Here is a 24,441-nt window from a genome sequence, read left to right as displayed (position 1 = left end):
AGCAACAGGAAAAGTATCTCCAAAATATAATGAAAAGAGATATTCTGTGTCCTTCCTTTACAATGTATACTCTCCTTGACAGACATGAATCCTAAAGGAAAAGAGGAAACCCTGAAGGGAGAGGATGTGACTCTAAAAGTAACTGTACTTTTCAATTGCAGACCAAGGAGAAAAACCAAATAGACAAGAAACAAACTCACACTACAGGTTACACTAAATACATTAAAAGAAACAAAAATCAATATTGCTTACTCCAAGCAACTACTTAGCACAAGTATCACAGCCTGATGTTAACTATGGAGAAATGTAACTATAAATAATTTACACTGTTAAAATAATTTTAAAATAACTTTAAGAGCCAAATATGTTTGTTTTGAAACACCACAGTGACTTCAAGAGCTACTGTGACATTTCCAGTCCTTCTATAAACCATGTTCTCCTTGAAGATTTAACAATACCCATGAAGCTATTGAGACAATCCTGAGCAGGCTTTTAACCAAGGCAAGATCTGATGGTTGTCTTTAAACAGGATTAAAATTGAACAGTTTAACAAACCAGGCCTGCACACACATTCCTCACTGACAGCAGCTGCATAGAGGATGATCCAGAAATGCTTTTTAACCCAAGATGCCCCATATCAGACTGAGGGAACCACCACTGTTTGTTCCAAGAGAGAAATCTCATCTTCATCTGGTGGTGTTCCAACACTTGTCCATTAGCAGGGTACAAAGATCCTCTCGTCCTAAAGGCAGTTATTTAATTAAGTCAATTTGCCAAAAGCTTCAAAGGGCATTTGTTTTGTTTCCAAACTCCCCTGACAAGCAGAGCAGCCATGCAGCCAGGGCAGCTTTGTGCTGCAGTCACTCAGAGAACACAAATCCTTTCCATCCAAAACAGCAGCAGAGTGCTAAATAATCTATTTACCGCTCTTGAAAAAATCTATTTCATTTCTTTTGGCAAGGATGGTCCTATATTTAACATGCTGTATTTTCATTATGATTCACTCTAAAACAAAGGCACTGTTGAATCTTTTTTAGAGCACAGGACACTGTTATTTCCCAAACCTAAATAGGATTTGTACATAGATACCAAAGAACACATCCATCACTTTGGGATGTGTGAATCTTCAGAACATGTAAACAGACATTTCCAGGTGCTCCTTACAGGTACTTTTTGTAGCACCAGGAGTCCAAAAATCATCTCAAGTCCTTATTAATCTAAATCTTAATTCTGCAAAGTCTTCCTTAGAATTAAAGCCATTGCTCAGATTACACACAAACAGTTAAATCAAAAGCAAGCTTAGTATGCCACTTCACAGTCACAGTAATTTCTGGAGTAAATAAAAATTCTCTTTACTGTAATAGCAAGAAGAAGGAGGATGAGGAGGAGAAAGGAGCACATACTATTTACAGTCCATGGACACAGTTACAGCAAACTGATGTCACACACAAATGGACTTCAGCTTCCAAACAAAAACCAACAGGTATTTCCTCCAAACATTCACAAGAAGAAAGGAAAATGTCATTATATTCTGCCATTCCTTATTCTCAGCCCTGCAGAGTAAACTACCAATTGTGCCAGTAAGAACTCAGAAATTTTTTTTACATATGGAGGGAAAATGTGTATTGAAACACCTTTTGTAGTTTAAATGTTAATCAAGGTGAAGAATAATCTGCCCACTACAAAGTAGATTTGGGCATGCTTTGTGTAATCTCTTGTTTAATAATTTTAACCCCCTATGGAAATGAGTGAATTTCAAAATTCAAAAGTGCAACTTTCCAACATAATCTTACTTTTTTGCCTGATGGTTGAAGAGTCCTGTTTTCCTTCAACAAAGTGTTTTTCACTTGTGGAAGCTGCAAAAGGAGAATTGTCTCCTTGCTGCTCTCACTCCTGATCCATTTCTCAGGAAGGCTGACACAGTTATCAAACTCTACGTAATCTTCCAAGTTTCCTGCACTGCCTTCTTTCTAAAGAAACAGACCACCAGCTTTTAGTTTCCAGACCACAGCACTTCCTGCTTTAACACATTTCTGTATGTCCTTTCAATTACAGCATTCCCAATATAATCACAGCTCACTGTCAAGCACAAATATTAAGTTTATCTTTTAAGTAAGGGCAAGATTTGAGACCTGCTAAAAGCTCTTTTCATCAGAAAGGCTCCTGTGAAATCATATCTACATGCATGATTAGAGTCTATTAAGAAAATTACTGTGACAAAGATTTCCTTCTGACTGAAGGATCCAGGCATTTCGTAACTTCTGCACACCAGCGTTTCAGTTGGCAGGTTTTTCTCCCTCCCAACATCTGAGTCATTTTTTACCTGGGTATTAAAAACCCCAAACTACAAACAGCAGCAGGAAGATATGTGAAAGCTGTCTGAAAACTGGAAAGACGTCATCCCAGTTACATCTGTCATTAAGGACCTGGGAGTTTCTGTCATTTTGACTAACCTGAAACAACACTGTAAATCCTGCTTTTAATCAATGGCTTCCAAAGCAACTGGTGAATATGCTAGTTTCAGTCCCAAAACCTTCTTTCAGATAAACAACTTAGAAATAAACCCCACTCTAACAACAAAAACTGAAGAATTACAATACTCTCACCAATATAATTGATAGTTAGTAACAAAAACCTTAATGTTTGTGGTGTGTTATCACAGTAGAGGATAATGGCACAATTCTGCACTGAAGAGATCCCATAACACTTAATTTTTGTCAGCTGGCTGATAAGCTGCACAGAGAGGCTTTTGGGTGTGAAGCAGGAGAGGAAAATGAGCTGTGGTTTGTCCCCACCAAGGCTGAGTGCTCTGTTTCTTGCAGCCCTGGAGCCAAACTGAACCTTGATACCTGCACGAGCCCCAGCCAAGTGCCTATCGCTGCAAAGATCTTCAATTACATTGCACAACTGCAAACAAGACTTAACTCATGTACTAGAAACAGGAAACAACTGAATTTCGGGTGCCAGGAGTTGTGGGAAGGGAGCTTTTTAAGTCACTAAATCTCTCTGACGTATCAGCAAACTCATCTGTGGAGCAGCACTTTCCACGGTCATGTTTCAAAACAAAACTGCCTCGGAGACTTTCATTTTACTACGAGCCAGTGAGTTTGGCTATTATGTGTTTCTCTATATTTATAGCTTTCTTCTGTTGTATTATTACAAAAACACATATGTCTCACCTCAGTAAAAATGCTGTTTTGGTGCTCTTTATTTATCAGAGACTGAAGCAGCTACGGTTGAGTCTGTAACATTAGTAGGAGTCCCGTGGAACTGGGAAGCAGCCCTGTTTGGAATATGATTTGGACTGGCTACTGGTGCTTGCCAGAGGCATGGTCTGCTAGGAGACAGGCAGCTTGGCAGCCAAGCATGGACAACTCCGTGGATGAGAAGCAAATTAACTGCAAGTCATGTTAAAGCAATTCAGGCAGAATTCAGACAGATTGAGAGCCACCACAGAAACAAACAGCACCAGCAGTTTGCTCAAACACACAGAGCTGCAAAGGAATGAGAACATCTTCAGCTGACTTAATTCACAATCAGCAAGCGTATCTAAATCTGGTACTCAGCAAGAGCAGCTGGGGGATCTGTTTAAATAAATAGTTGGCTTCATTCTTTCTCATCACCAATTTTCCTTACCACAGTTTCCTCACAACACCGAGACAAGTAACGTAACCACATACACTGTGTAAGTCCTGCTCTTTAACATGGGTCATTATCATATTTAATTTACTCAAGATTAATTTCCAACATGAAAACAACACTCAGTGAACAGCACAGGGAGCAAAACTGTGAATGTGCTTGTCCAAGGCACACGTATTAGACAGACACCCTGCCTGGAAACAACAACGAGAGAATTCACTCCTTTTATAGCTCAACATTAAAAAGCCCCGGGTTATTCTCTTGGTAGAAGAAAAAATGGTTTTACTGGTTTCTGAAGTTCATTTCTGGTAAGAGTTCCTCCTCCTCTTTAATCTGAACCTACTCTTACTGAAGCATACACTGCCATGTGGCCATTCTGACTGAAATAAAGTTGAAAACGTGCACTGTCCAAACAAATTAGGCCAATACCATTTAGAGGAAAAAACTGTTCTGCACTCATAGGCAAAAATCCAGCAGACCAGATCTAGTTTTGCACAGTTAGTGATTGTTTTGAGCCTGTTCAGGTTTTGATGCCAATCCCATTGCTGGTACCAACTTCCAGTGGGGCTTAAATACATAGACAGAGGTAAGGAAAACTCATCTCTTGCACACAGCACCTGGAACTCTGTTTCTAAACTCTCTGCTACCTCCCAGAATACTACACTGGAAGATCTGCCAGCCACATCAGCTTTTCCATCAATTTCTCCCTGCACACAGGTTCTATTTCATACCAGCATAATTATTTTCCTTCAGAGTTTTCAAAACAGGTAGATTAAAGTTACTCAAAATCTTCAATCTTCAAAAAGGCATCTCAAAAAAACCTCCAAACAACCATTAATGTTGTAAACCTCACAACTAGGTATGAAAATAAACAACCCTTTTCTTCTCATCTCTTTATAGATTCAGGTCTGACCAAACAATTGAATCTTTTTCTGAGGCATACAGAGCCCACTAATGTTTGATTATGTGGTGCCTGAACTTGGGGTAGGTTTAATGGCTCTGTAAAGAAAAATACTCTGACAGGAGCCCTCAGCAAGCTGTATCCTCACTTCAGGTTAAAAGCAATACCTTCTGCAGATTATCAGCCATGAACAACTCCTGATTTTTTCCTTAATTTCTGCTGCTGGGTATCAGAATATCCCTGTTGAAGTGACAGGACTCTGAAGTTACTGAAGAAAAGGTGACTCCTTTTACAGAATTGTATGAGGAGGCATTACAGCTTGGAAACACATGGAAAAGAAAACACTCAAGAGTCCTCTCATCTGAATGGGACTTTACCACTTCTAAAGGGAAAGAGCAGAAGCACCAGGTAGGGGAATCACAGCCCAAAACTCCTAACACAGGGCAAAAAGGAAGCCTGACAACCACACAAAATAAATGGGAACTTCCCAACAATTTTTTTCTAACTTTCCACAGGCTTTGACAGCTGTACTAGACACAGGGAATGCATCTCAGCAAGAGACTCTCTAACAATTCATTGAAAGAAACTCAACTTCCAGCCCTTGCCAGCCACAAAGAACAGGAAGGTTTCATCTCCTTCATTTGGGAAAGATGAGCTCCCACAGCAACAGGAGAGGGTCAGGCACGAGCACGTCTCCAATGAAGTGCTCACTCCCATGGAAGCAGTGACCATCTGCTGAGCTTTGCTACTGCTTATCACATCCAACAATCAACAATCTTGAAAAAACACCTCCAACGAGATGTTCTAGATGGTTTGAACATGTTTTCTGGACTTAATGGACTCAACAAAGACATGGTACAACACAAAAGGGCAATTCATTACTGCTGGAAATGACTGTGACAAGATGATCTGCTCCTCTACTCCCACCAAGTAATAATTGCTCAAAGACAAATCTTTCCTCTTCAAAGCTGATTTCCCAAGGAACTTCAACCCAGTCCAATAAAAATTCTCCTTGTAGTGTCATCCAAGAAAAAAGGGCCACAATGCCACAATTACAGGCAAAATTGTTACAGCAAAGGAGGCTGCCAGTGAAGGGAGCAGAGACAGACACAGTATCATGGAAGAGATAGTTCCTCAGAGGCTTCCAGGTATCTCAGCAAGAAAAATCACTGATTTTTAGAGTATCAGGTGAAATCTTTGCTCACATCTCTACAGATTGAGGAAGTATTTTATTTTACTTTAATCTCTCCTTGCCAGTGGAAGAATAATTGTCTTGATATCAGCACCTTCTTGCCCTCTGACACTGGGAATTGGTTATTTTCCACTCCTGTTTGAAAAGGTTAGAGGTAAGGTTTATCTCCACCTTTGGCTCATGCAAGCACTGCAACATAAACCTCAGTCACCCTGCTCAGTCCTGCCTTAAAATAGCAAGTCCAGACCAAAATTAACAATCATGGCTGCTGATGATCCAGATGAAATAAATCCTTGCAATTTCTGAGATCAGGTGAAGGGACCAGATTCTGGACACTTTTCCTTCTTTTTCTCTTAATAGAAAGAATGCTTGTATAAACACACCACAACACATAAAACCAGAAAAAGGAATGGATTGATTAGTCACACACTAAAAAAGGATTAAAACCAGCTACCACAGAAACAAGGTCTTGCCTAACAAAACTGGTCCCAAACCACAAAGGGTCACGAGTTCCCCACACTGCTTATAAACACACTGAATTGAGAAAAATGGGCTACTGAGCTGCACTTCAACAAGGTTAGGCAGAGATGCACATCACCTATTTTTAATGTAATTAGAAGATCTTGCTTTAAATAGTTCTTTTAGGTATTTTCTCTGCATTTGTACTTCACAGCTCTTTCTTTCCCTTAGGATATTGCTACAGTCACCACCTAGAGAATTTCCTTCCAGCCTTGATACAGATACAGCAGGATGGCAGCTACATTTTAAGTCTTTGAGTCCAGTTGGACACGTTCATTATTAGGTAGATCAGCTGCCTCACCACTTTTATTACAGCTCTTTTAATCTTTTAAGCTGCACACATTAAGTGGTAAACACCAGGGAATCAGGAGGTGAAAAAACAAACTAACCCAAATTTTCCTTCAGCAGAAATTTCAGTTTCAGAAGAACAGACAAACTCACTGAAGTGTTTCTTTGCTTTTCTTAAAAGCTTTCCTGAAGCATCAATAAGGAAAAGCTAACACACAATCATGGCTGATAATCCTATTAGGACAATAAACTGGGGGATGGGGAGAGACTGGAAAAGGACACCAACCCTCAAATGCCAACTAAGAAAATGGCAAAAACAGAGAACACTGCTGCTTGCCACAAGAAAACTCAGGGAGCAAGTATTTGTTCCAAAATGGAAACACATTTTTTTTTGTGTAAAACACTGACCTCACCTGCTCTCTTTACTAAGAGAAAAATAAGATGTATATAAAGTAAAACTTTTTAAAGAAACACAATGCTTTTAAGCTTCATCTTATTCAACAAGAGATGGGGCCCTGTAAAACACCAGTTCTCCTGTTTTACTCGGCCAAGTTTTTAAAATTATTTTAAGTGCACCTTCAAAGAAGCACCATTTTATCACTTATGCTCTGTCATGAAACATTCCTTTCACCATTCTTTTCCGGTGTATTCCTTGCTCCAAGCCAACTTTACTTTGAGGTCCCTTTCCTGAGCTGGTGAATCCATTTGCAGCTGGCAACAGGCTAAACCTGAAGCCCTTGAAATCTGGAATTTGTCTGAGATCTGGCCTGTCCTTTACCAGAGGTGGGTTTGTTTAAAATAAATTAAGACCTCTCAGAGCCTCCCCCATCAGGCTCACACAGACTCTGTCAGCAAGTCCTTTGCTTTGGGGTAATTCTACTTCAGTTGGTTCACATAGAAAAATTAGTAGTTTCACATAAAACTGAGTAGTGACTAGAAAAAATCTATTCCCAGGAACTTAGGTATCTGTAAATTCACAGAAATAAGCCAGATAAATAGAATTCCTCACTCTTCCCACAAATTTCAAATGAAAACAAAAGAAAGATAAGCTGACTCCCTTTCAGTGCAGACCAATCAGCTCTGACACAATAAAATTAGCTGTCTCCAGCCTGCAAAACAGTTATGTCAACTTTCAGATGCTCTGACCTTCACTTGTAACACAAGTATCTCTTCCTTAAGCAGAAGCATCTCTTCACTGCAGAGAGAATGCTTTTTATGGTTTTTATTTTCAAAAAAATTTAAATTAACTATACAGTACTCCAAAGTGATGTGAGCACCTCTTCAGAGTACAGGACACACACTTTTATATGAGGCAATGCAATTTTTTCCACAATACTAACACATCAATGAATTAACATTTACATGCTAATAAACTACAGTGACAACAGCTACTGATGTATGAATAGATAAAATATCAGATATAAAAACTAACTTTTTTTCTACATATCAGAACATGGTGGGTTTGCCATCAAAATTTCATGAAGGAACTGTACAGAAAAGAGATAAGGCACAAGGCAGGAGCAGCAGTCAAAACACTGCTCTAAGCTCACACCTGGAAAACAAAGAACTAAAAAGCAGTAACTGCATCAAACAGGGAGCCAGAGCAGAGCCCCATGACAGAAGCAGATATTTCCAGGTACATATTCCCTGCCCTGATCCACAATGGACACCAAATCAGGCTCTTGCTCTCCCCTTTCACAGTTTGCATTAGCTTGGCAATCTACATGAAATTTGATGTTTCCAGACCAGTTCCTCCATATTTAAGAAACATTTGCTGCACGGCTGCTGACAGTGGTCCTTGACAAAAGGAGCAATTGCTACACCTCTCCCTTCAATCTCCAAGTGTTCACATTGCTTTAGAAGATGGCGTTGTCTGGCAGCTAAATTGAGATCCTGCACATGAGAAATCATCTGCTTCCTTTCTGCAGGATTATGCTACTCTTTTCTAATTCACTTTGCTAAGATACTCTCCAACTTTTGGCTTCGAGGATGTCTTTTTCAACAAGTGCTTTCATTTCTGATTACATGAGAAGAACTGCTTCAATTATCTCCTTTTCACAATATCACTGGTGAATGAAATGGGTAACTACAGACTCAAGAAAGCACATCCTTTAGTTCTGTCCCAGAAAAGGATCTACTGTGTTTCCTAAACACCTGTATGGAGAAAAACAAGTACAATAAATAGAATACAGTAAATGGCATGTACATACTTTAGTAATTGCTCCTGTCTGTGCTGTGTTCAGCCCGGTGTGCCCAGCCATCTGTGGAGATACTTGGGTTAAAGTCTCTGCCAGCACACTGCCTGCATTCCCCTGCATGGCAGGGGCAGAATATTGCATTCCTGCTCCCCTTCCTCTTCCAGCTGCCCCAAGAGATCCATTCATTACCTGCCCTTGTCCTTGCTGAGGCTGGTTCATTAAACTGTGACCAGAATTACTGTTGAGAAGGCTCTGGTGTGTCTGACTGAAATTAGTATTCATACATATCCCAGGTCCAGTCTGTGATGTTGCAGGGCTGCTCGTCACCATTCCCACTTGTTTTTGTGCTTGAGAGTTCAGAGTTTGGGATGCAGGTGTGGTAGGTCCAGAGGTGCTGGCTGCTTGCTTGGCCAGGCCTGGAGCAGAGGAGTCTCCTGGGTTCAGCGGGCTCTTGCCCATGGTGCCCAGACTGCCGATGCCCGCGCTGTTGGGCTGCCCTTGCACCTGAGCACCAACTCCCTGCTGCACGGGGCTGCTCGAGTTCACATTGCCAATTCCTGGGTTTAAGGAAGAGCTGCTGCTTCCCCTCAGAAGTTCAGAAAGTTGTTTGTGTTTGGAAGCCGCATCTGGAACGAGGTTCCCACTGCTATTTAAAAGGCCCAACTCGCCATTGGGGATCAGCTCATCAGGAAGATCATTTTCCAAGTCAAACAAAGATCCGAAATCTACAAGTTAAAACAGAAACATGGGTGAGAAAACATGACAAATGAGTAGCTAAAATATTTATCTTCGCTACTTTGTACCAGAGTTAACAACCACAGACATTCAGGATGTCTTTACCCAGGACTAAGCGAGTGAGGGTCCCCGTGGCACAAACTCCAGAGCCTTTCAGAGCACAGCCACCACACACTGTGCACTCACAACCATGCAGGGCACAGCACTGGCCAATAAACAGGTTTTCTGGCAAGAATTTTGACAAAATGAAGCTAAAGAAAACAAAGGTGGCATGAATACAATGATCTAATCTAATGCTTAAATTTCCCTTGTTTTGGCTTAAAGATGAAGGCAGAAATAACAACAGATTTTTTTCCTATTGATTTATGCTCCCAAAAGAGCAATTACATCACCTTTTCCAACCTCCTCTGTAATCCCAAGCCACCGCATTTCACCCAGCAATTCTACCCTGTCATTTATGTGTGCACATGGCCAAAGAACATCTTCCAGCGCTGTTCAAAACTTCACCAAAGAACAACCATGATTTCCTCAGCAGTTTGATCGCAGTCTCACATATCAAGACATTTAAAATCAGCTTCTAGTCATTGATTTGTACCATGATCTGCTACCTCAGAAGATCTCGAAAGGGACTCAGCATTTTCTCCTTGTAATGCCTCTTGAATCGAGTCACTGCTCGATTCCTGAACAGCTCAAATAATTCAAATTGCTCTGTAAGTGCCCAGCCCTCATTTATCATGCCCAATATTGACAGAGGTAATCCACACACTCTCCAGATGAGCAAAATAAATCAATCAAATCTTCATTAAGCCACTTGAAGGAACAGCTCTGCCTGGCTGCAACATCCAGACTAATAAAAAAGTGGTGGGGTTTTTTTTTTTCCTTTAAAGGACTAACTCAGTTTCACTAAAATATTTTATTGTGCATCACAAGCAGCATCTATGTAACAAGGTTATTTTAGAATGTAACTAAAAAATAGAATGTTACTTCACTGTATATAGGTACTTCCATGTGAAAATAAAAGTTCCATATTTGAAGACATAAGGACAGGCACATATTTATAAACATCTAAGCAGACCAGCCTCAATACACTGAAGTAGCTGTTCAAACACACAACACATCTTGGAAGTGTTTTGCAATCCAAGGATATGAACTAAAACAATCACTTCTCACTGTAACATAAATGTGGGAGAACATTATTTTGCCCCCACAAGCCAGCCCTGACAAACCCTAGTCCTTCACACTGAGCAACAAACCACATTTTTTCCAGGTTAGAGCAAAGAAGAGTTCTTTACTTAAGAAAGACATTCCAAAGGTTTCATTGTTTTAAAGTTTAATTCACTCTTCAACCACAAAAAGTTGGAGCAAGATCCAGGCTGCAAAAATTATGTAAGATGGTACATTGAAAAGAAACAACAAACCTCAAGCAACACAAACTATCACAAAGCACAGTGCATCACCAAGCCATCTCAGTACACTTTAATATCACGCATTTTATCAGCATGTGCATTTCCAATTCAACCTCACTGAAGAAAAATTACTAAAAATGGTCAGACTTGTAATGCCTAGTGAGTTACACAAAGAGGCACAGTAAACAAAGACAAACCCATTAAATTCTGGCTGTTCTGAGGTGCTCAAAGCACCATGTCCTTCTGGGGCCCATACCCTGCCATCATCACCTACTGCAGTCAATAATCCTTCCAGGACTGCACGGTGTCAAATACACCCTGCTCAGAACAGAGACCCTGCTCCCTTCCAAGCAGGCATTTCATTCAGCAGGATTCATTAAAGTATCTTTAATTTCTCTTACTTGCTGCCTTTCATTTCAGGTCTTTAGTTCATCTTTTGCTTGTCTTCTACAAAAATTCCTGGTGTACCTTTGATTCCACGATCACTTCATCCCTCCTCCACTTTCCCATACAACATCTCCCACTGAGCAGGCTGCAGTGTGCCACTTCCTATACAGTTTGCTTCTACTTTCCCTCTTCCACTCTTCCAAGATTTCCCTGTTTCAGTTGGGAATGCTGAAACAGGGAATGAGGAGGCTCTGGGAGGCTCTGCCACTGGTGGTGGCCACAGCTGGAGCCTGACCAAAGCCAAGTCACCAAGGCTGGCACACGGGGCTGAGGCTTTGCCTCTCAAACTGCTCTGACCACCCCAGCTCTCCCCAAGTTCAAGGTTTACAGTGCTTGTTCACACACCTTCTGTAAATCCCACAAAAAGGTGTTCTTCCAAGCTTCTGCACCAAAACTGTTAATATTTCATGGACAATAGATGCGTGGGTGTGGGGATAGGAGCAAAGAGACAAAATGTGAAGGGGGAAGATGTTGCTGTGGTTTAAAGAGTAGTTTTTTCCAGCTGTATTTCAAAATGGGATGCTGGAGTATAAATGCTCAATTTGTTTTTTTGCTTGGCTGGCTGGACTCTCTGTCTTGCCAGAGCCAAGAACTGGAAATGTTTTTGCAGTTTACAAAAAAAGAGTGAAGAAAGCATTTGGGAATATTGCCACTTAAAACCTGAAATAATCTACCACTCCTAAGCTCCTGTAAGAAGGCTGTACATTAAGGTTAGACATGGAAAATATACTGCTCTGCCAGCAGGAAAATAAAAAGCAGGTAAACAACTTAACACAATGGTCCTGTAAAATTTCACCAAGAATTCAATTGTTCATGCAATGATTAATCATCTTCTTTTATATTTCTTCAGAGTCATGCACATTAAAAACAGCAACACAAGACACATTTTACAACGGTTATAAAATACAACAGAAAACAAAAATCTACTTGAGCATGTCTGCAACAAATCCATAAAGATAAGAGATTGTCTTGGCAGTTATAAAAAGAATAAGTATATTTACACACATATAAAAATCTGCCATAATAAGAACATGGCCCATTTCTACTGACAGAGAAATGAAAAGCAACTGCAGTCCCTCCATCCTCACAAGAATTGATCCCATTCTCAATGCTTCAAGTGTTTCTCAAAGGCAGCTACCAGGAGGCTCAAAACCAAGGGATGCCTCTGCCTTTACATGCAGTTACCTGAAGCCATGGTCAGGGAACACCTTTGCTGAGAAGTGCCACCGAGCTTTAACCTGCTCCATCCTCAAAGCTCCCATGCACCCAGCACAATCAGAGCAGGAAAAGTGGTCTGGATTTTAAAGGAGAAGAGATTCCCCAAACCCAAAAGGCACATACCTCTAACTCAGTGCTCATGAAGCAGCAGAGCTGACTAAGGCTGCAGAGATTCACCTCCTCGTGTCTTGTCTCTAACACGGCACCTCTGATCCTCAACCTCACACCTTTCATTACCTCTGTCACATAAACGTCCTCTTACCAGCAGAGCACCAAAAAACCAGAGATTACGTTTTCTGGAAGGCATGGAAAAGCACTAGGCAAGCACCACACCCCCACTCTTTCCAAAAGGCTCCTTTTCCAATTTGAGCATTCTGCGTTCCTCAAGCAGCTATTTTCACACGTAGAAGATAACCACACTTGAGACATTTTCTCTCCTAATTTCAGTCTTATGAGCTTAAATGTCACAGTTTTCTGCCTTCCTGGACAACACTTTCAGCAACCAGAATTAAAAAAAAACAAACACATTCTGTTTCCTTCTAGGCCTTCTCAGAAGAAAAAAAACCCCAAAACTCTGCTGCATCCCGAAGGCAGAACATTCTCACCTGCACAACTGCTTGTGACTGTTACTGGGAGACTTTCCTAATATCCATATTCAATCAATTAACTTGTTTCAATGTCACCATTTTTTCCCCTTTACCTCAGCCTGGAGAGGTGACAAACATCCTAAGGTGTTTCATTATGTGCCTTATTATCTCAAATGTATCTCACAGCAAGCAGGAGGAGAACTACCAAATTCAGTTTCATTTTTTACAGCATAATCTTTGCTTGAGACGTGACTGGAGTTCTCCTGTGCTTGTGGCACAGAGCAGACACTAAGTCCAGCACACAAGCAGTATTTTCACCGGGCCTTTCTTCATGCCAACATAGCTGTTACATTTCAGTGAGCCCAATTTTGTTTTGTAAGGCTTCTTTCAATCACGCCAGACCCCAGCAGACAAAGCCTCAACAGTTCAGAGCTCCAGCCATTCCCTAAAATTCACTGTCAGGTAGCTCCCCTCAATAGCCACACTGTGTGGCACAGTCAGCAATTACCACGTCCATTCCAACTTCCTTTCGAGGTTTGAGGATTCTGTGATTTCTTGTTTCACAAAAGACAATTATTGCAATTAATGTTTTAGAACAATTAAACAACACGTTCACGGAAAATCTAAAATTGCCCGTAAGGAAACTTCAGATTTGTGTCTTTCCCTAACAAGACATGGAAAGCTTGGGAACTGACATGCATCTGACCTTGACTTTCAGCAGAGCAGCACCACTTCTTCTGAACACCATGCTTAACAACCAGAATGATGTTAAGATCATGATGAGAATGATGGTGATGAGGGACCTGGCTGGGTTAAGGAGACCCTGATGGCTGGGTGGAGGGTGATGAGAAGGAATAAGAGATCCAACATCGAGGATCTGGATGAGTCTCACCAATTTATGGCTTGAATAATAAGAAATTTGTATATTCAACTAAATTTCTACTTGCCTGATCATTTAAACTACTTGCAGTTGGGATGAGAAAGGAATACAGTCTGGGTTGCTTGTCTCTAAGTCACTGGACAGGTCAAAACTCAAATGTGTTGATATGAACATTACCTTTTGTAATCCTTGGGACTTATCTCTAGAAAACTCATGGAATCATCATCACAGCTCTCTCCTGTTGACAGGCCCTAAGTCACTCAGGTTGGAAAGGACATCAGGTCTGACTGCTCAGCCCTCTACCTCCTCTCAAAGGGCACATGCTCCAGCCCCCAAAGTCCTGAGCAGCCCTTCACTGAACTCACTCCAGCTCCTCCATGACCTTCCCAGTGATGGATAGGAGGCTGAACAGTCTGTAGCTTACTCTATTGTCTTTTAACCCTTTTTGAAAATGGGTTTAACACTTGCCTTCACTTGTTTTCCTGTGGCTGGGATTTTAGAGACAGCTCCTAATACGTTCCCCAGTTCATTTTGGTAAGACTTCAGTAACGAAGTCAGACTTTTCAAAACTGAAGCTTGTTATACAAACCAATCATGAAACTAATGGAAAAAAAAATCAGTTCTCTACTGCAGTACTACTGTATTCCTGTCTCAGCTCCTGACACCAGCTCCACCAGCAGACACACAAGGCAGGATGGGGAAAATGCACTTATCCACATCCTTTGTACCACCACTGAGGTGTGGTAACAACTGCTACCTGATACAGGAAAAGCCATCTGCTCTGTCCCTGTCCTCCTCCTCACCTCCATGAAAAGAGAGTAGTATAAACTGAGATTCTTTCCTGGTCACACCAGGTTCAGTCCCCAGCCTCTCTCTCCACTTCCATGTTTTGTATCACGATGTCACAACCTTAAGGTTCTCTCTGCCCCAAGTTCTCTTGTCCAAGGTGTCTCCACCATCTCTCTTTTGCTGTGCTCACAGTGACAACACAACCTGGGTTAAAAATCTAGAAAAACCTGAGATACTGGTTTATTTCAGAAGTAACTGCTGGGTTTAGGGATTATTCTACCCTTTCATAAAAATAAATCACAGATTACTTGAATGTTTCCCTATCAATTACAAAGTAGTATATGAGAGCACATTAAATGGCCCTTGCACCTGGCACTACAGCTTATATAAAGAAGCAACTATGAAAAATATCCAGATAAGAAGCTAGTCTCTAATCTCTTCCCAGAGGCCAGAGGGAAATAAAGCCAAGGTAACCCCAAAATGTGTGGCAGAAGCAGCCCAACAAGAGTGCTCACTCTGGTCTGCTCTTAGAAGCATCAGATGGCAAATGATGGATTGCCTTTGCCTTCCTCTGCCCCTCTCCAAAACCATTCTTCCTCTTAATTGTTTCCCAAGGTATCTTCACTATTTTGACACAGTTGCCATGTCTGCTCTTTTGAATAAGACTAAATCCCACCCAGCAACATCCACAAGACACACATGGCTACTGTCCCAGTGCACATGGCTACCAGGCTAACCCTCTTACAGAGCAGAAGGCTTCAGTAAATTTATTTACCATAAGAAGAGAAACCTGGACAGAAGGAAGAGGAGGCAATCTGCCTATGGGCTGGGAGACACCACACTGGGACCATCAGCTTCTCATTCACAAGATCATCCTGATGAAGATTAAATACCTTAAGGTTCTTGGAGCACATTAACATAAGTGAGACTGCCTTCTCGTCCTATCACAAACACACATCATGCCTCCTGCCCAAATTTAACAGCTGACAGAACATTTAAGTTCTGAATGACCCTTTTAAAAGCAATCATCCGAGAGTCTGGTAATTAATAGTGGGCACTTGCTTAAGTCAGCTTGACATGCACAGTCTGTACCAAGTCAGTGTCTGCTTGTGCCTGCCTTGGGTTAGCTCCCACAGCTTCTCTTAAGGCTGTGCCACCCTCACTGCCCACCTGGAAAGGGAATTGGCATGTAATGCACAAGGACATGAATTATCTTGACAAACAAACTTTGGCTGTCACATTCCCCGGCCAGAGACTCCTCAGTGAATACATTGCCAACACAGGTGGTTCAGGTTTTGAAGTGTTCAGCTCCTCATGCTCCCCACAGTGACTGACAGTGTCAGTGGTGAGAACTGGAGCTCAGTTCTGGCTCAGGAGCTCCCTTCAGCTACACAAGTCCTTCTATGACAATTGCCATGTTAACACAGCTTCTCCAACAGAACCACAGAACAGGCCTGTTCTGGGCAGAGTGAAATATGTAAATACGTACTTGAAGTAATATTATGAAACAAGGAAAAAAAACTAAGCAACATGAAACAATCAAGTCTGGGGTCTCCTCTGTGACGTATAGAAGCTGTAAGAAGTACAAATTCCATTCTTTTTAATGCCACTTTTCCCTCTTTATTTCTGATACCAAATTTAAGGGAACTGTCTTCTGCTTAGCAACTCAAACTCAGCTGTGCAAAGACATACAACCCAAAACACACCAAACATACACGAGGAAGCAACAGCCGACAAGCACTTAAAACTAACAATTTTTGTATATTTATGTCTAAAAAAGTTTCCAACTGTAACTGACAATACAAAAAACCCCCCAACTCTCTCATGAATCTTTTACTTTAAAGCACTGATTTCAGTGGGATGAGGCTCTTTTGAACCATTCTCATTAATACTTTCCTTTAGGGAGTTGATGAACTTAGGAAAAAACTTCACAACAATTCCAAACCAGACTCATACTCAGTATTTAACCCAAGCCACTTGGTAATTTCCCCATCTCTTCTCTCCATGAGATGATGACACTACACAAGAGATGACACAGAAGTGATGTCATCAGCAACACCCACTAACCCAGCTACCAAGGTGGCAAAGCTGGGCAGAGCGAGCAGCGCGCGCTCTCCTGGTGACACACACGGACAGGGGCTGCCATCCAATGTCCCACTGTACTTCTCACCCTGCAGCAGAAGGGCTCCAGCTCTCATTCCTGTCTCCACCATGTTCAACTGCAGCAGGAAAACGACATGTGCCCAGGAGATTGGGAGGAACAGGCATCCAGGGAAGAAAGACTCCTTTTCCCAATGTTGTCTTCCCAAGGAAGCTTCCACAGCACTAAAGGTGACTGGCCGGGAAGCTGGGGATTATTTTACAGATGCATAAATAAAAATATATACACACACAAACTGCAAACCAAAGATGCTGTATTTATCCGGTGTCATAAATAACATCCTTATTTCTCAGTGATGGGAAATAAGAAAGCAGGAAAGGAAGAGTGTGTTAAGAGATTTAGATTAAGAGTTATAATTACCACTACTAATAGAAGTTGCAGTTTTCTTTTAATTCACACTTATGATTCTGCAAAATACTTAATAGTATTTGCTGAAGCACCTTTAATAAAGAGTTTTCCAAATAAACAATTTAGGTTTTCTCTGTATCTTAGACATTTGAGAAGACAGATGGAAAACATAACATATGTTAAAAGGAAGATGTACAAAGCAAAAATTCCTGAAAGTGCAAACCAAATTAGAGTGGAAGTGTCAGATTTCTAAGTTATCCCTCAAATTTTTTCACTGTATAAGAACAAACCCAGAATTTTTCAAATTGTGTTTTTCAGCTACCCTCTGCACACTGATTTCACATTGACCTGCAGTATGTTGTTGATAGGGTGAGGGGTTTTTATCATGTTCTTCTCTTAGCAGATAGCAACAGTAAGTAAAATATCTAATAAAGATAAACACTAAGAATATGTGGGGGTTTTAATATGAAGCTGCAGGTATAATAAAAAAGAACAGCATGTTGCTGTAGAAATAATTAATGGCACTGGACAATGACTCCAAGGAATGTCCAGCCAAAATAGAAAGTGAATAATGTGCAGCAGAAAACTGGGAATCATTTCACAAGCTACCAAGAGATCTCTGGAGTACGGCAAAGACACAGCCTCTGTTCCTGCCTGCTGCTGGCAGGGCTCCTCCAGGAGCTCTGTAGCACAGCATTTTCCTAGTTAACTTCAAGTCACTGGAGGGGGAATAAGTTTGAAGTCCCCAGTACACGTTCAATTATCAAAGTATGAATTTCAAAAAATAAAGGAATGGGCAAAATGGTAGAACTGTGGACTGTCACATATGATCAGGCTAGCAGATCATCTGCTCAACTTTTTATCCCACACAGACATGAGTGTCAAACTCCTTGGAAAAACCCGTAAAAGCCCACAAACATTGGGAGAGTACACTGTACTCTGCTATCAGCACTGCCCCAGGAACTGGTAAGAATTAGCTGTGCTAGACTCTATAAATGAGCCCATTTCTAATCTCAAAAATCTCCTGTCCCCGATCACAAATGCTGGCATCAAGTTATGCAGGTCAGTCACTTCGGGTGAAAAAACCCCAACAGTTTGTATCAAACTTCTAGCTCAAAGTAAACATCTTGCTTGGCATCATCCTCTCCCAGCCACCACCCCCTGTGCTTCCAGGAGTGTTAAACAATATAACCATGAAGTATTCCACAAGAAACAATATAGCCATGAAATATCCCACCTCATTTTCCCATCCCAGATAGTTAGGGCACAAGCACCACAAAAGAAACAAACAAAAAGGACATTCCCGTGGAACAATTAAAACTATGCACACTCCTTCACCTACGGCTTTTCAGAAAATTACTTTCTTCCCTGATTTTTCTGCCTATAGATGAGAGTGTGTTCACTTAATGAAATTATCCTTTTCCTTGTTCCAGGGAGAGAGTAAGGAAGCGAGTGTGTAACTGCAATTCTTACTGCCACAGCATGCACACAACACTCGAGTTTTGCAGGTATCACACAAAACAAGAGCAGACAGATTACACAGGCTTCCATGAAGCTTTTCAGCCACGCAGGAATGAACCCTTTAAAACATCCATACTAATACTTTCACGTGCCCAAACAAAATCTGGGTTTAGATCACCGAGACGTCACTCCATCTGAAGTCTCTGCTAAGAATGTGAACACAAGCTTAGAAAACCTTGCTGTCTTTCCTTAAGCTACTTTGCTTTTGTCCACCTCTTTTCAAACTAAACCCAAATCCAGTGCAATACACCTATCTGGTTTTTGGCAGGAGAGCAGGATCAACTCGGGCTGCGCATCGACAGGAACTCCCTTCTGCGAAGTTCTGTGGCTGGCTGGGAGTCAGCCAGAGATCTGCTTATCTCGGCACGTAGGGAGGCACGTGCAGCAGGGCCAGCCTTTCCCCAGTGTAAAATCCGGGCCCTGGATGCCAACACATGGGCCAGGAAGAGAACAGGAGTTATCAGGGAGCTTGGCCTGCAGCTTTTGCAGCAGCAGCCATGCGGCTTAATCTGTCCAGGATCAGAAGTTACGGAGGAAAAAAAGAATTAAAAATCAACAAAACCCCCTACACAAGGAAGGGTGAAGTGAAAACCTAGCTCTAATGGACTTTGGAAGCTGCTCATCTCACCTTCTTCCCAACTTCACCTACTTTAGGAATTTGTTAACTCCCGATGCCGTCAGGGACACCCTCTGCTCTGGCCCAGATTACACTGTGTTGTTTCTGGAACTGGCGCAGCACCACAGCAGCAGAAGCTGCAGGGAACACAATGAATGCAGACAGAAGCATGACTTTAATGAAACTCAGAGCCTCACTGAGCTACCTGCAGAAGGGACCACAGTCCAGGGGCCCCTGAACACCTCCAGCTGTGCTGCTGCTCCATTCAGGCACGTTTTTCCCAACCAGCCCGAGAACGCCGCCAGGTCTCTGTATATTCTGCTGAAGGACCAATGCCAGCAATGTACAAAACAATCACAACGCTCAGCATGGAAATAACACACTGCCATAAGCAAAGTTACTGTAATTCTACTTTTTGTAGGAGTCCCTTGTTTATTCTGGAGTGCTGGATGAGAACATCTCACAACAGCCACAGAGGAGACAAATGTTTAGGTATGAAAACGCCTGTGTATCCAATAAAGCAGTAATTAGACAAAAGCACTACTCCTACCTGGCTAGACAAGGAAAAATCTTTCCCACGGACATTTTACCACAGGAGTCAGCTCGTTCAATACAGCACAGCAATGGCAAGCAAAGTTAACAGCCAGGAGCCTTAACCTTCCTTATTGATACAAAGAGCAGCAGGGCAACTGCGAAATGAGACTATCATGAAACTTAACGATGGTCACAGCGCCCATTTCTGTTATCCTTTCATCTCTGCACCCTTCTGCAACACCAGACACTGGATTAGCTGCTTAGGTTTAACAGAAAAGACCATATTTTCAGAAGGTAAACAGACCAATTTCAACGGCACAAACTTTGCCCCGGTAAGCTGAGGAGCTATTTTTATCAGAAAGATTAAAGGCAGCTAAAACTTACCCTGACAAAAGGAGTTGCTTAACATCACCGCATCAAAGCATCAAGAGAAATATAAACAAGGAGGAGAGCAGTTGCTTTCTGCCCAATGTTCAGGCCTGCCATCAGAGCCTCGGGTGTGAGCATTTGCAGGCTTGAGCCAAACTGCTCAGCCGGGCCCAAGGCGGCAGCGGTGAGAGCACGTCCCCCTCACGGCAGCCACAGCACCCACCCGTGTGGGACTGAATTACAGTAATTCTGCTCAACTCACTGCTCACCCAGGGCAAAAGCCTCAGACCCATCTCCCCAAGCTCCCCCGATCACAAAGGCCACTTTCTAGGCTGCAACAGAACTTTTCCATTTAAGCCCCAGCACCAGGGAGCAGCCTGGTTTAGTTCCAGGAGCAGGCATTTGACAGCAATCACTACTCAAAGTATTTGTATCGCCTGCCACAATGCACGGAAACCTCCAGCGATCCTTCAACAAGCAGCATTAACTGCTGGCAACAAACCTAGAAGTGCTTTTCCTAAAAACAACCCTCTCTTTAAGTGCACAAACATTACCCACGCCCTTGGCAGAGAGGTACTTCTGCCTATGGAACACCGGGACGATGACAGAACTCCTTGGACACACTCGTCCAGAATACAACTCGGGGTTTGCCATCGCAGTGCCCCAGGCCCCCTGAGCCCTGCAGAACTTTCTGCAGATGCTGGAGTTCACACATCCAGCAGCACACAGAGCTCCCCGAGACACACGAGAACTTGCTGAACAGGACGTAATTAAGACTGAAGCATTCCAGAACAGCCCAAGTGAACTTCAAAAAAGAAAGAAGAAAGACAAAAAAAAAAAACAAACCAAGACACTGGCTACCAGGAGAGTCTAAAATGTCTCGCTGAAGAATTAAGAACTATAAACTGTATTTGTCCTGAGTTACAAAGAGAATTTCGCAGCAACTTGTGTATCAGCCTTCCACATATTCCAGGGCTTCCACACCAGGGATTAACACGGTTCAATCACAAGACCTCACCTAGACATTCCCTGACAGTTCTTATTCGATACTGTTTCTTTCTCGCTTGTTTCATTTATTTGCAGGCTGAGAAGAAAAGGTTTCCATAAAAAACCTCTAAAGGACCGAAGCATCTGTAAAGTGTTGCTAAATGCAGATTGAGCAAGACGAAAAAACCCACAGAATTTATCAGCTCAATTATAGTAATATTTTTTTTTCAGTCTATGAAAACACAGCAGGCAAAGCATGATTAACTTATCACTATCCCTTCCACAAGATTCATTAATCTCTGAAAGCAGAAATTCAAGTGCAACAGACTTCGTGTTCTTCCGAAACCACTCTTTCAGGGATTGAAACAGTTGGAACAGCGGGAGAGGCCGGTCCAGGCACACATGCTCTTGTGCACACACGTGTGTATTTACAACAGGCACACATTGGCTGGAAACGAGACATTTTGATGTGTTTTATTACCTACAAACCCATCACAACTGAAGAAAAAGGCACGCCAGAGAGACTACAAGACAGACAAGTCGCAGTGACTGCCAGGCTGCCGGGCATTTCGGCATACGAGCAACCCCACAACTTCAATTATTATCGGCCAATCGTTTGGGGTTTAAAGGAAAAATGCTTGAAACAGTTTAAGCCAAATACCTTAAAACCTCGGTCACAGGTTGGGATGTAAAAAAAGCACAAAGTATTAACTGGAGGGTACAATTAGATGGTCTTCAAGATCCTTTCCAACCCAAATCATTCTGTGACTAAGAAGCTATTAAGGAGTTTTTATTCTGTAGTGTGTCACACACAGGGGCACGGTGAAAAAGCCTGTACAGGGCTATTAGCTGTGGGTAATCTGTGGGGTTTAAGGAGAAGACAGAAACCTCAACTACTCTTCCAAGAAGGCACCTTCAGCTTTAAGCTGAAGGAGGGTAGATTTAGATTCTGTATCGGGGAGAAATTCCTTCCTTTGACGATAGCGAGGCCCTCGCGCAGGCTGCCGAGAGAAGCTGCGGCTGCCCCATGCCTGGAAGTGTCCAAGGCCAGGCTGGACGGAGCTTGGAGCAACCTGGGATAGTGGAAGGTATCCCTGCCCATGGCAGGAGATGGAACAAGACGGGCTTTAAGGTCCCTTCCTACCCGAACCGTTCCATGATTGTACAATAAGCAGGACGGCCGGTGCTTCGCACGCCTGGCCCTTCTCCTTCCCTACCCGCACCCCACTCACCTGTCCACCCCATCACCCAAACCGAGGCACTAAAAACGAAGACGACAGAGGAAAAGAAGGGAAACCCGACTCAAAAAACGTCTCTTTCCAACCGCTATTTATAGCCGGGACGGTACTTGGCGTACGGGTCCCGCCCGGTAACTTCGACTGCAGGAGGCCCAACCCACCCCCGCCAGGAACCGCGGCAGGGCGGGCGGTCCCCAGGCCCCCCCTCCGCCGGGGCGGGGGGGTGTGGGGGGAGAACCGCCGTGGAGCCCCACCCGAGCCACCCCCGCGGCCTTACCTGTGCTATCGCTGGCGGAGAAGCCCGGCGAGTTGAGCTTGGCTCGCTTGGGGTTGGGCGGCCCGTCGAGTAAGTTCTCCGCCATGGTGGCCGGAGCGGCGGAGCCGGTGATCGTTGTCGGGGGGTGCTCGGGGGGGGCCGAGCTCGCTGTCCCCGCTCCTCCGCCGCACGGGAACCCAACAGCGCCGCTCAGTGCCCGGCCGGCCGCCCCCGCTCCCCCATGCCGGGCCGCCGCAGGCCGCAGGGAGGAGGGCTCGGGGCGGGGAGCGAAGGGCCCAGCGCCCCCTCCCTGCCGGCCGCGCTCCTCCCGGGCGCTCCCCCCGCCGCGGTGCCCGGATGGCGGCTCAGGCCGTCACTCGGGGCGCATTCCGCCCCCCCACACGCTCCCCTCGCCTCGCCCCGTCCCCTCCCCTCCGCGGCGGCGGCTTCGCCCCGGCCCCCGCCCGCCGCCCGCCCGCGGCCGAGGTAGGGGAGGGAGGAGGGGGGGGGAGGAGAAGAGAAGGGAGCGGGGGGGGGGGGGGGGGGCAAAAATTAGAAAAAAGGAAAAAAAATCACCAAAAAGCGGAAAAACGCGCCGACCCCCCAAAAACGCCCCAAAACAATGAGCGCGGCGCGGCGGCGGCGGCGGCTCCCGGTGGCGGCGGCGGCGGTCGGTTGGCTCCGGGCGGCTGCGCCCCGCTGGCTCGAGCCCCCTGTGCGCGTCGGCGGCGCTCGGCGCGGCTGCCCCGTGCGGCGGCGGGGCGGCCCCGCTGCCCCGGCCCGGCCCGGCCCGGCCCGCTCCGCCCGCGCCGCGCTCCGGCTCCGCGACAAGATGGCGGCTGTTGATTCCTCAATTAAAAAAAAAAGTTTTTTTTTCTCTTCTCTTTTCCAGAGCCCTCGGGGGCGGGGCGGGGGCGGGGCCTGCGCGCTGCGTCACCGCGCTCGCGGCGCGGCCCCGCCCTGCCGGAAAGGCGCGCGCGGCGCCGGAAGCGCCCGGCGCCGTCCTCAGTTGCTCCGCTGAGGGGCTCGGGGACGGCGGCGGGGCGGGCGGCGACCCCGCCCCACACTCCGTGCCCGCAGTGCTGGGCGCTCGCTCTCCGCCGCCGTGCCCCGCCTCGGTCTGCCCTGTTTGTTTCAGTCGGGGCTCCCCCCGTCGCACCCCGTCACAGCGTCCCCTCTTCGTCTGCCCTCAGGTGCCTCCTGCCGTTGCCCCCTCAGAGTCTCCCTTCAGTCCCCTCAGAGTACATTTCTCCCCGTCCAAGTCGTCGCCACGGTCTTTCCTGTTTGCTCCTGTCGGAGCTGTCCCCTCACAGTGGTCCGGCTCCCCTCAGATGTCCGTTCCCCCCTCACGGCGTCCCCCGCAGCCTCCCCTCAGTCCCACCAGAGATGTCTTAGTGCTCCCCTCGCAGCGACCCCTCCAAGTCTCCCCACAGTCCCCCTTTCTCCTCAGTCCCCTCGTAGTGCCCCCACCATCTCCCCTCGCAGTCCCACCGTGACGGCTCATTGGCCCTGCAGAGTCTCCCCTCAGTCCCTCAGAGCCCTCCCTTCAGCCATTCGGCAGTGTCCCCCCACTGTCCCCTCTCTGCCTCCCCTCAGGTGCTGCAGTGCCCCC

The 24,441-nt window shown here is 44.5% G+C and overlaps 1 protein-coding gene across 5 annotated transcripts in view; it reads right to left on the bottom strand.

Moving 5' to 3' along the window:
- Positions 1–23,200, bottom strand: part of CREBBP (CREB binding protein) — a 93,508-nt gene extending 70,308 nt beyond the window's left edge. For 2 of the 5 annotated variants that reach the window (XM_064390318.1, XM_064390315.1), the window contains exons 1-2: positions 22,851–23,079; positions 8,750–9,462 (exon numbers count right to left, since the gene is read on the bottom strand). In XM_064390318.1, the coding sequence (XP_064246388.1) occupies positions 8,750–9,462; positions 22,851–22,935 (798 nt within the window). In that variant the 5' untranslated portion in view covers positions 22,936–23,079. Of the gene's footprint in view, positions 1–8,749; positions 9,463–22,567; positions 22,705–22,850 lie in introns of those variants that run through there. The other 3 variants (XM_064390317.1, XM_064390319.1, XM_064390316.1) reach the window with 3 other exon arrangements.
- Positions 23,201–24,441: the final 1,241 nt, after the last annotated feature.

Source organism: Passer domesticus, chromosome 15, assembly GCF_036417665.1.
Source record: "Passer domesticus isolate bPasDom1 chromosome 15, bPasDom1.hap1, whole genome shotgun sequence".
Taxonomy (NCBI): Eukaryota; Metazoa; Chordata; class Aves; order Passeriformes; family Passeridae; genus Passer; species Passer domesticus.
The sequence above is the reverse complement of the archived record's forward strand: the minus strand, read 5'-3'. Positions and strand labels throughout refer to the sequence as shown.